The sequence below is a fragment of the Amia ocellicauda genome, chromosome 1, assembly GCF_036373705.1.
Source record: "Amia ocellicauda isolate fAmiCal2 chromosome 1, fAmiCal2.hap1, whole genome shotgun sequence".
NCBI lineage: Eukaryota > Metazoa > Chordata > Actinopteri > Amiiformes > Amiidae > Amia > Amia ocellicauda.
The window spans coordinates 33,431,122-33,443,887 of NC_089850.1; the positions used below are offsets into that span (position 1 = coordinate 33,431,122).

General features: G+C 37.9%; 1 protein-coding gene across 2 annotated transcripts; it reads left to right on the plus strand.

The window, feature by feature from the left end:
* The first annotated feature begins 706 nt into the window (after positions 1–706).
* On the plus strand, positions 707–11,970 carry coq3 (coenzyme Q3 methyltransferase). Of its 2 annotated transcripts, none has more exons than XM_066702537.1 (6): positions 707–965; positions 1,866–2,018; positions 6,117–6,216; positions 7,001–7,243; positions 10,043–10,202; positions 10,523–11,508. In XM_066702537.1, the coding sequence occupies exons 1-6, from the start codon at positions 808–810 to the stop codon at positions 10,531–10,533; spliced, it is 825 nt and encodes a 274-aa protein (XP_066558634.1). In that variant the 5' UTR covers positions 707–807; the 3' UTR covers positions 10,534–11,508. The 2 variants fall into 2 exon arrangements, with proteins under 2 accessions (XP_066558634.1, XP_066558625.1); XM_066702528.1 differs by lacking the exon at positions 10,523–11,508 and adding an exon at positions 11,515–11,970 and having other exon boundaries at positions 709–965.
* Positions 11,971–12,766: the final 796 nt, after the last annotated feature.

The following is a 12,766-nucleotide window of genomic DNA, read 5'->3' on the forward strand; positions in this document are numbered from 1 at the left end:
TCTTGCACAAAAAAAAAAAGTTCCAGCATTATTCCTTTTCTCACTTTCTGCATCCAGGACATGCATCTCAAAAGAGACGTTGATTAAGCAGTAAAACCATGCTGAACACTGGCCTGGCTACATGACCTAGAAGTAGCATCAACAGCAATGGTTGATGTAGAACCATGTAGAAAGAGGAAGCTTGAGCACATGTGCATCTCAAACGTGTTTATTTAATGACTCGGGTTAAAGTCTCCGACCATGACAATACTAACTAATGCCACAGAGAAAGCGACAACTGGAGCAGGGTTTTAGTATTACTTTATTGCAAACCTTTTGAAATCCTGTGCAGACAAGTCCGCTCTATGATACTGTCCCTAAAATACAGTAGGTGGCCCTTATTTACATTGTTTCCTGCACTTTTATTATAAATAGCCTCGTTTCCTTTTAAAACAATGTTTTTGCTCTACATTTTACATTCGTTTGCTGTCAACAGAATACTAATTTTATAAAGAAGGAAATTGACGATAATCTGGGGGAGGTTATTACTAGATACTCAACTACTCATGATCGAGCATCACTGAGACAGACAGGGTCGCGTTCTTGTTGCGCAGATCTGCACACTCCCAGCGATCCCATTGGTGGAGCAGCGCAGATCCGCGCAAAGCTGCGGACATCTGCGCTACACGAACCCATTTCGGTGCAGAACAGGAGGAACGATTCTAATCGCGGTGAACATTTCTACACGGTCTCTGAAAAAGGCGGAAGCAGCAGGTCGCTTTGACCGGTCATGTACACATCCGCATTCATTAAATACATGCTAAAGACATGGTACGATTTCATTTTGCGTTTGCTTTGAGGAAGAAGTTATTGGGTCTTTCCGGCGGTTTAGATGTTGCTGCTGCGCGGTCGCGGTGTTGTCTGAGCGCCGTGTCTAGACGTGGGACACGACCCCTCAGACCGGCCCCTGCCCCGGCCAACTCCAGGTAAGCCTTGCCTCTACATTCATTCCCCATTGATGAGCTGCAGTAGGATGTGTGATCGACACAAATACACCTGCACTCACACACCCACAAACGGAAAACATTGAGTTTATTTAAAAAATACATTAGACTTGATATGTTGATATTCTTGATATTTCTGATTCTGTATGTTTATGTGCAAACTGTGTTTTTAAGCTTAAAGAGGTCAAGAGTTGCAAATGAGGTTGATGTCCCTTCAATTCAATGTCCCTGGTAGTTGTGTGCAAGTGCTCATGCTTTTATATATTGTATCTCAGTAGTGCATCTCCACATTGCTGTCAGTTTCCATATCAAGTCTGTACTGTACTTTTTTTTTTTTTTTAATGAAGTGCCCATATACTCATTTTTCCACAACTCTCTAACTTTTGACCACTCAACCGGATTAAATTAGAAAATGCGGATTGTGTTGGCTTGAAAACAATCCTTACCTGTTGTGTGAATTGGTAATGTTCAATTTTAAAATCCCACTTTGTTTGCGTTATCTGTCATGAAAAGACACAATTTAAATTAGTGTACTAAGAACTGTTATCCCAAAATGATGAAAACAATGAGAAATGACTAAAACAAACAAATTGACAGAAATATTGATTTATTGATTGATAATTACCCCCACAGACAAATACAAACGGTCACACACACACACACAGAGCAGAACTGCTGGCAATGGTGGGAATATATAGTGACACCCGTACAACTGTAATGCACCACTAAGTGTCTACTTATCAAGTTGGTACCAGACCAGATATTACTATATTTCAATGTTTTTGTGTGTATGTATTCATATTTATCAATATATATCACAATAAGTTTATAAATATATTTTTATAAAACCCACAAATTAAATCTACCTTTAATTATTTCAAGGCCTTCTGTCACAAAAATGAGCACAGCATCAAAGACAACACTGGACCCAAGTGAAATGAAGAAATTTCAGTCACTTGCTGACAAATGGTGGGATGAAACGGGTGACTTTGCAGCTCTTCATTCAATGAATGATCTGAGGGTCCCTTTTATAAGGTATATTTAACTTGTTTTATTGTTGCTGCCACTGTATATATTCTGTGTGTAGCGTAATATTATACTACTACTCTAATTTGAATTGTTCCTAGTTCTGAACATGTTGGATTGCAAGAAGTGTAACACTGGTGTACAGCCTCCAAAGACATGAGACATAAAACTTTAGTACATTATTTTATTTCAGTTGAATGTATTAGACCCTAATGGCCCTGCAATGGACGGGTGTGCGATCCAGGGTGTACCTGCCCTGCGCCCTCTGCCTGCTGGGTTGGGCTAAGGCTCACTCTGACTCTGTGCTGGATGAATTTTAAATGTCTGTAATCTATTTAGTTCATTTAGCACTGTAGCATTGACATGAACAGAAACTGTTGTCCGCATTTAAAGGCATTGGCTCAAGAATGCTTTTCTGGATGTAAAAAATGCATTCTTATACACATTGAACTAAATGTTCTTTGGAAATCACCTGCAGTTATTTCAAAGCACAGAAATGTCTGTATAAGAATATGAGGAAAAGCAGTGAAGTTGACTGAAAAAGCAACAGTAATTTGAAACGAGCTTTAAATGCGTACTAGAAAATCATTAAACATTGCTTGTGTGATGGGAGAGCTTTGTTTTTCCATTGCATTATGCGTGATTTCATTTTTAAAAAGCATGACTTATAACTTATAACATAATCATTTGAACTTAGAAGTGGAAAATGGATGAAGGAACACAGCTTTAAATGCAGGCTTAAGTAAACAGACATTTTATACATCATCACCATCAACCTGTATCGATTCACTGCCCGATGAAGGCCTCCCCAAGATGTTTCCACTTGCTTCAATCTACGGCTTCTCTTTTCCATGTCACACTTTTAACATTTATATATAGCCTATATTGTGTGTGTGTGTGTATGTATGTGTATATATATATATATATATATATATACACACACACACACACACACATCTACTGTTATATACAGTATATACAGCTCTGGAAAAAATTAAGAGACCACTGCAAAATTATCAGTTTCTCTGGTTTCTATGTGTTTAGGTAAAATGAACATTTTTTTTTTTCTATAAACTACTGACAACATTTCTCCCAACATCCAAATAAAAATATGAATGGAATGGAATGGCTGCCATACATGTAGAGATGCTGATATAAGACAAATGTGCAGTGGTCTCTTAATTTTTTCCTGAGCTATATGTATAGGTTTTTAAAATCAACGTATTATGCTTCACCAAATGTTGTTACAACCGTTTTAAGAAATGTCCTTGTTAGTTCATTGCACTCACTTTCTAGATGTCATCTTGTGTTTGGTGCAGCGGAGAGAGATGGTCGCCTTAAGGACACACCCCTGCTGTACCAAATGAAAGGTGACATCTTGAAAGCGACTGTTGGTTTGTCAAATTGTAAATGAAAAAATGGTCAGGATAGGAACATTGAAATTAAGAATTCAGACACGTCATTTTAACAGATGTAGGAACAGATGTATAATACTGCATTTTTGAGAACCCAACTATTTGATCTTTAGACATTACAGTAATGGGCTTCTGAAGATGTAAATGAGTCTTATAAGAGGCAAAGCAAACTGTATTGGCTTCTATGAACCATGGGTTAGTAGACATCAATGTCGTGTGGATCTTCAGGTTTTGAGGTTACAGCCAAATGGCAGGTTCTATGGTATTGTGATTTAATGTTTATAAACGGATAACACACTAACCCACAATTGTCAACTTTAAGAGATTAGGACTTGGTGTGGTCAGACTTACAACTCGGCGATACTTGTGCCAGAGGATATCACATGGTCAGAATTAAGTTATATTCCTAGTTAGTTGAAATGAAAAGATGGCCACGGTCATCATACACTGTATCAGCAATGACACCTGATGAATGAATGCAAATAGGCCTACATCATTAAATGTACAAATATTTGTAACAAATTAAGCAGTGTAATGTTTTGAATCCATGTCTAGTTTTTATAGATGTTGAATTGGGTCCAGGGTTGTGTTTACCTTTTAAGGCTTTGCTGATGTTGTGATCGGGATATCAGTGTAGATGTGAATGACTGGTGGAGTCGGAGTGTAGGATCATGGGAGGTATCTGTTCAATATGGCCAGGCGTTGCAGCATGTTTGGTTGACAAAATACAAAGTATTTTTTCAAAACGTCCTAATGAATATATACCACATATACATATGAACTACATTGATTTCTTGAACAGCTGTGTTTTCATTTTGATGGATTGTTGCTTATAGTGTGCACTGATCCACAAGCTTCTGGAAAAGACTGGGCCTCCTGGGTGTTTTTCTAATTTTTTCTCTTCTTATATACTATGTGTTGTAGGTGTTCAGAAAGGAGAGAAGAAGAAAAAAAACTAAAAAACTTGCCAACGTTGTGTTATTATATGCCGTGATGACTTTTTAAGACTGACCCATAGCAATCTGAATCTCTTTTAGAGGGCCTAAGAAATACATTGTATTTATACACTGCATTTAATTTCAAATGTACAAACCCAAATCAAATAGGACAGTCTTTATTATATCTTGTTAACCGGCCTGGTCTCTCCATTTTGTACATGATGAATCACATATGGTATTACTTGCTGAGTGCAGCAACCATTAAGTTCATTGTTCATTTTAAGAGTTATTTAGAGTCTCTCAGAGCCTTTTACAGGTTATAGAACTAAAGTGTTCTTATTGTAATTGATGATTGATTAGTCCAATTTCTAATACGTGACTTCACTTCAGAAATAAATAAATTAATTGTCTCTCTGTGTCAGGAATATCTGACTGAGAACAAAATGAACTGGAGAGGGGGTGGCATGGAAGTGATGGAGATCTCAGTGAAGGAGAGATGAGAGCAGAAGACATTAGATGGGACACATTAGCCCTTTTCATTAAAAATGCTACTAGTCTTGAAAATGGAAAATGTAATCTGATTAATTAATCACAGTCGGGGGAAAACAAACCCGGGAGGTTTCCCTTTTTAACCCCTTCTCATTCCTGGCTGATGTGGAAATGTTTATTTTTGTTTTTTGTTGCCTATTTACTGTCCAGTTTATGATCTGCAATGGGATTGAATCCCCCTCTGACAAATGCATTCCTCTGCTGTTATCGCCACTGAGGTGGATGATTAAAGAAAGACATGTAAGGTTCTGCAAGGGGCTATTTTAAATAGGCCGGAGGGTATTTATAAATAAGGCTGTAGCAAGATTTTTTTAACCTCTAGAATATGAAATGCATAGTGAAGCAGGAATTAATCAAATGCATTAGGGAAGCCAGGGCAGATGGATAAGATGGTTAGAGTGTGGAGAAGAAATGACGTAATGGAAAAAGCTCTAGCTTTGCCCTGCAGCCCCCTGAGAAACTCTCATCTTCGCTGCCTGGGGTTGCAGATCATTACAGGGCACAAAAGGAGCGTCCCTGTACGAGTAATGAGGAGGGAGATCGCGGCGTTTCCTGCACATTGTGCAGAAGCTGCCTCAAGGGGGGAGGACGGCAGGCCGGGGCAGGGGAGTGAAGTGTAGCTGGGAGGTGATTGTGATTGTGATTGTGATTGTGAATGTGAGCAGGAAGGTGTGACTGTCAGAGCACACAGAGGTACTCTGGGCCATCCCTGGAGCAGCCCTAGGTACTGTGATTAGACGAGACAGTTGTGCTTTTTCAGGTCAGATTAATTTACCAGAGAGATCTGGTTTGTAGATTCAAAGACATATTTACATTTTCTGTAACACTGGGCTGAGCTGTGCATCCGTTGGAAGATGTTTGTTCACTACCAGTTTGCACAGCACAGAAAATGCATTTCAGGCTGCTCACTGGAAAGCCTCCCCCCTTTGGATACGTTTTGAGTGAAGCACATTTTAAATATATGCTGCTTGTTTGTTAAATGAAATGCAAATAATACAATTTTCATTAACTTTTCATGAATAGTCTTTTCCCAGAAGCTTACAATAAATGAGAATAAAGATAGTATCGTACGAAATGCAATCAAAGATATTTCAGCATTAAGACACAAAGTAAACAACATGAAAGGGCATGTAATAATTAAAATAACTGTGAGAGTATATTTTTATTACAGTTGTATGTTTTAGAAACTCCACCCTCTCTTTCAGGGATAATCTGTTGAATTTAAATGGTGGTCGGAAATCAGGAGGCCCCCTGTCTGGTTTTAAAATCCTGGATGTTGGCTGCGGGGGAGGACTGCTGAGTGAGGTAGCTTATGATTTCAATATTATTTGACATTTTGAAGGATGAATATGGAATGCAAAGCATAATCTTATCTGATAAAGTGTTTTTGGAAAAAGATTATAATCCATGCTGTAAGGTCATTTTTTTAAAAACATTTCCTTAAAAAAAAAAAAAATCTGCTTTTTGGAAAATTGTACTCCCAAAATCAAGATCAAAGGTTTAAGATTTACCTGAAAATAAAGAGTTAATAAACACATTCTTAATTTATTTGCCTGGCCACTCACCATTTCAACAATTTTTTTAACAGCACCACAGCTTCATATAGTAAGTTGCATTTTGTTTATTGTACTGAAGACTTCCCAGTAGAGTAGCCTTATTAGACCTGACAGTATCAGGTCTAATCAAGTACTTAAACTTTATATGTGCCTTTAATAGTCTGTCAAATAAGCTTTGTGTCTGACATCACAAAAAATAGCATCATTATAAGACATAACTTCATAACTGCTCAGCTCTACGAAATTGGAGATGACTCCTGGTGATAGATGCCTCTAATTTGTCGCCTTCGTAAACTGTCATGGCACTTTCTAAAAAGGTGTTTTTAACCATTTCCCACCAGGCAGGAAAAGTCAGTTCCAAAGCTTTTTATGTCATTAAGACATTCATTTATTTTGATAAGGCTACTAATAAGCGGTCGGCTGGTTGTGTAAAAAGCTTCTCGGCTCGAGAGAACGTACGTCTGTTCTAATATCTCTGACATGTCTTTGTTAATACTAGCCCTTTCCTAATGCTTTCAATGATTTCTCGTTAGCCGCTGGGGAGACTTGGGGCTTCGGTTACCGGAATCGATCCATTAGAGGACAGCATACACACTGCAGAGCTGCACAAATCGTTTGATCCTGTTCTGAACTCGCGGGTCCACTATAGGCCCTGTGCCCTCGAAGACATTGTTGAAGAAGCAGAGGAGGAGTTCGATGCAGTTTTGGCATCTGAAGTGGTCGAGCATGTGAGTGACCCGGAAGCGTTCGTGCAGTGTTGCTGTGACGTGTTGAAGGTGAGTGAATTAATTAACGTACTTTGTTTGATCCAGATTTCTGTGTAATGGTATATTTTGATGTCTTTTGACGCTATAGTGGTTGTCAGACTTCACTCCACAAAAAGATCACTTGTTGTTCATCACAGGATTGTCATCCACAGGATTGCCCTATTGCCAGCAAAATATAGTATAACTTCACAAAATATTTCAGCTTGCCTAAATACATAATGTGTCCCTAGATCAATCAAAGCCCTTTGAATAATAGGTATTTGGAGATTCCAGCTAAGACAGTATTTTGCCCTAAAATATGTCAATACGTAATAGAACCATTTTTCACTTAAATTACTTTGCAAATGTCAATTGAGGGTTTGAATAGTGTGGAAAATACAAGAACACAAATTTGAATTAGTAAGAGCTAAAGAGCTTGAAATATTGTTCCCAGTATTGCCCTTTTTAAAATATATAGGGTAGGCAGTTCTATTTAACATTGATTCACAAAATAGAGCTTATTGTCTCCAATTTTGTCTTCCAAATCATGTGTCTGTGTATGTGTGTATATATATTAACCATAAATGTATGTGGTCAGTTACATTCATAGTGTAATTTGTTTTGTTTTTATCAAATCTCATTTTGTAATTCATTTGACAGTGAAATCATTCAATTTTCCTAAAAGGAGACATAATGCAAAATGAACATTTGATTTTGAATTCAAATTACGGTGGATTTTCTGCATGTTGACCCTAAACTGGGAGGACTGTTGCTTTATGCTAACTCTGATTCTCCACTGAAGCGTTTTCCACATCCGTTATTTATATCACACTGGTTGGAAATTGGATTTATTCCATCCCTCCCAATTACGGGTATCTGGGATCTTTCTGACGTTTGCTTCCAAGTCCAGGGAAGCCTGATGATAGTGTTTGTATTTGCTGGGCCTCAGAACTCTGTACAGGTTCATGCAAGTTCAAGGGTTATCGGTGTAATATAGAAAAATCTGAATTTTCAGATCAATGATGCATATATAAGGAAATGGAATTGGCACTAATGATGAGTTGGGGACAGTAGTTTTCCTAGTTGGAGAAATATCATAGTAAACCAGCTGGCTACATTCTGAAAAGGAGCCCAGGCTGGAATGAGGAAGGGAAGAAATAGGTGAAATCTTTAAAATCTCTTTTCAGTTCTAAATGTATTCATTTTATTTGTTTGTTGCAGTTGCTAAGAATCATATGTATATTGTATTTTTGTGACATAGCAAGAAAAAAACGTTTCCCGAATTCAGCCTGGTTGTCGGGAATTGATTCTTCCTAGTTAGTTTTGTCTAAATCAATTGGCTTTGGGGTTAAGAGAGATGTCGGAAAACTAATGGGGAGAGAGTGGATGTCAGCTGTATCTGTTCCTTAAACTAGTGGTCAACATTACAGAGCCTCCTGGACAATGTTACAGAAATCTTACCAAGAAGGGAAAGCTAAATTTAAACATTGTCTTATGTGAATATTTAGTATGTATTTAATAATTATATATTTTTTGCTGTGATTTTGCCTTTATTATGACCCCTTGTAATGGAGTGTGCATTTCAGAGCAGAGATTTCAGAAATGATTGAGACTAGAGAGATGTGTGACGCTGTGACAGGCCGGCAGCTCATTGGCTGGTTAGGTAGCTGCACAGAGAGTTTGAAATTGAGCAGAGGAGAAGTGATAGGCCTTTCTTCCTCATTTGTTCACCAACAGAATTTTGCATCATAGAAAGCTACTATATAAGACTTAATATGGTTCAATGTAACATGCACTTATATTTAGCCTACTTATTATAACCCTCAAAAGAAAGGATAGTCTCGGAAGGAAAGTCAAGGAGTCCATGTGTGCATCGTGGAGTAAAGAACATAATATCAGGTATAACAACAGAAGTGACTGTGAAAGAAAGAGGAAAACTGATAAATGAGTAGAGGCTGTTAAACTCACAGGTGAAATATTTATAGGCTTGCATAAAGATTCGACGGATGGTAAAATCCGTATCCTTTTTGAAGAACCTGAACTTATTCAATTTTCCATCGCTAGGTGCTGGAGTTGTGTATTGTGCGTTTTGGAGGTTGTTTGGGGGGACGGGGGTGGGGGCGTTATTTCTTGCCTGTTGTCACTTTTGGTTGTCTGTCCTTTTTAGTTTTTTTTAGCAAATTATTCTTTACTGTCTCCTTTTATTCCTTGGCAGACACGTTTTCCCTAAGCCCTGTACAATTAAAAACAAATATTGAAACCTTTAAAGATTGTTTCTGACTTTGGAGCTTTTTCCTCCGTATTCATTATGACACTCGGATCAGCTGGTACTGCAGTTTCCTGAAGGCAGTAAAACTCGGGCTGTCTCAACGCTGTTCAGTCACTGAAATGTCACATCCAAAATGGTTTGCAAGATCCACTCTGATGCAATCAAACTGAATTCTGGACACCAAGCATCTCATGGAAGGAGCCATGTTCTTAAAGCAGGATGTGTTATTAACCTAAGTGAAGCAGAAGGCTAATTTGTAAATAGGGCTCTTTTTTCATTGTTTATTTGCTGGTGGTTTACCTGCCTTTAAAGATGTAACCAACCGTCACTCAGCTACTCCTACAGCTGCACTCCTTTCCTGACATACTGATGTCAGTTCATAGCAGACTTAAACAAAAAGAGAAGTATTTTATTCTGTGTAGAACACCCGGTTCATAAATATATATTGTTTTGAGATTTTAATACTGGTGAACAAAATTGAAGTTTGTTAGCCGAGTAAGATGCAGGTAACTGTACTGCAAATGCGTGGCTTACTGTGTTGTATTTTGTTTCTTTTTCAGCCAGGAGGATCTTTGTTCATTACCACTTTGAACAAAACCAACCTTTCCTATGCATTAGGGATTGTTATGGCCGAGAAAGTCATGAAAATTGTGCCAAGTGGAACACATGACTGGGAGAAGTTTATTAGTCCTGTGGACCTGGAAAGACTTCTTGAATCAAGTGAGTGTGGCAATGCAGTTTTTACATTGTGGGGAGGAAAAAGAGACTGTTACGCTAAATGATGTCTTGGTTTCAGTATGAAAGAGCTGTACAGTGGTTAAATGAATGAAGAGGCAATATTATTTTAATTGGATAATTTATACATTTATTCTTAATTATTATTTTCCTTAAACGTCAAGGATAGTCTGTTATGGATGGAAATTAAATGAAAATATTTCACCTCAGCAATGGGATGAGTCATTCACGCTGATGTCGCTTCATGTTATGATCTACCTCAGCGTTCACACAGGACTGAAGCAGATTTTTCCTTTCGTTCCAAGGGCAAATATGATTGGCTGTACTTTCAACCAATGAGAATACAGCAGTAAAGTATCTCTTGCTCACCCTCAACCTCGCGAGCAACAGAAGACACGGAGAAATGGCTCAAGTTGCTTAATACTCATAACTACTATGATATTTCTGGAGTTGAACGGTGCTCCCTAAATCTTTTTCTTTATTAGTTTGTCACGTTCCCCCTCTCCCCCTTCTTTGTTTTGTTTTCCCATTCACAGACATCAGCACCAAAGCCTAATGTGTCCTGTGCATTGTCTCTCTCATCCCCCCCGATTTGTCGCTCTGTTTGTAACAAGAAATACAATACAAATGTGCTTGTGTGTGAGCCACCTGCGTGTCGGTGTCCATGCCTCCTTTGGTGTGAAGACAAATGGCATGGCAGGAGGACTGTGTTGTGTTAACTCATATGGAATATGGAATATGGAATAATCCAACAATGTGATCAAAAACCAGCACAGAGTAGGACTGAGATTTAAATTTTGCTGTTTCTTAACAGAATTAGTCATGCAGCATTTACTTGTTTTTTTAAGGTAAGTTACTCTGTGGGCATTTCATGCAAAGGCTTTGAGGAAAGCTGAAAGGAGAAGCCCAGAAGATATGTCAAACGAGCTCTGCAATGTCAGAAAAATTACTGTGGGAGCAGAATAAATCGCACCACATTCCAGTTTCTTCAAAACCTATTGCGGTGACGGACGACAGGACCACCAGAGGATTGCCATGTAGAAGTAGCCCATCATTGAGCTTGAAAGATAATTATAAATGATGTAGCTCAAGATGTTTGTTTATATGTATTGTTTTCATTCTATACAACAGTATTGAACAATTCCCACATGGCATTTGTGCACTCAAATTGCCAAACCAGGACTCCATTTGCTAGTTTAATTTGAATACAAGAAGATTCCCTTGGTTTGATGAGTGCTGGTATGTGTTGCCATTCAAAAAATCGAATCTAACCCTTTTTCCTTTTTCTTTGCCTCAGATGGTTTCTGTGTTGAGTGTATTCGTGGAATGTTCTACAACCCTATATCTGGCTCCTGGAGTTGGATTGAAAGTACAGCCCTAAACTATGCAGTTCATGCAGTGAAGCAGAAAATGCAATTACAGTCTGATTTCACCAGAACCTCAGAAGATCAGGATCAAAAGGGAACCAGCGAAGGATATACAGTATAACTAGTATTTCCTCCAGACTTTTTCTGGTACAGTGGTTGTAGAATCCTTTTACAGTGTAAATCTCATTAGTCAAGCAACAGAAGCATGGTTTACTTAAGGATGACAATACAAATAAGTTCCCTAGTTTTTCAGTGAGTCAATCACTGATGTAAAAAATAATACCTGAGGAAGTTCAGTTTGGAATTTGTTTTCTTGTGATAACCTTCCTGCACGCAAGGACATTTATTTCGATCTATTTTGTGAATAAAAGGTTTTTTGGTCCATATTTATCTCGTTGATTCTTTCATTATCATATACTACTTTAAACCTACACAAACGCATGTCGTACTGAAAAGGGGGTGAAATGTAGCAATTGTGGAAGCTGCATTTTAGGGAAAAATCCTTGGCTCCAAATGACAGTTTATGTTAAAATAAAGTAAGGTACTTGGATGTTGTTCATATTACATATAAAAGGTATGCAATGAGTGTCTTTTTTATTGACCACTAAGTAATGACTACTTCATGAGCTGTTCATCAGAAAACAATTTAGGCACAGTTCAGCTCTAATGCTTTTCATAAGGAAGATCTGACGGAAGCAGAATTAGGGAGGACAAAGGCTTATCATGATTGAATTTGCCCCGTCACACTGGATCAAATTACATGAGTACAGAGTATTTTTTATTGTGGGATGAAATTGTGGATGGTAGTTTTGGCTCATAAATAAAACGCACAATCTGAATCTCATAAATGTAGGTATTTTCTCTTCATAAAAAAAACTGCAGAATTGTGATATCTGTAGACTTAAGTGTGTAAAATAATCTTAGCAAGCAAGCAAAGGATACATATTTCGGGGTATAGATTGTCTTATACCTGTAAATATGTCTTCATGGGTCTTTTGCTCTGTGTCTGACTTGAAATTGGCTTTGATCACTGTCAGTAAGTTATGTACTGTAATAATTAAAACAACGTACCTAATTGTGTAATTCAAAGTGTGTTTATATCTATTCACTTCTATGTTTTAATTCATACATTTGTCAATTAATGTATTGTCAGTGTGTTTATGCAGTAAATCCTTCTGCACT

Excerpts from the sequence above, each read along its gene's own strand:
- coq3 (XM_066702528.1), top strand. The coding sequence starts at position 808 with ATGGTACGATTTCATTTTGCGTTTGCTTTGAGGAAGAAGTTATTGGGT. Across the intron at positions 966-1,865 it reads CCTGCCCCGGCCAACTCCAG|GCCTTCTGTCACAAAAATGA; the intron begins GTAAGCCTTGCC and ends AATTATTTCAAG. Across the intron at positions 7,244-10,042 it reads GTTGCTGTGACGTGTTGAAG|CCAGGAGGATCTTTGTTCAT; the intron begins GTGAGTGAATTA and ends TTTCTTTTTCAG.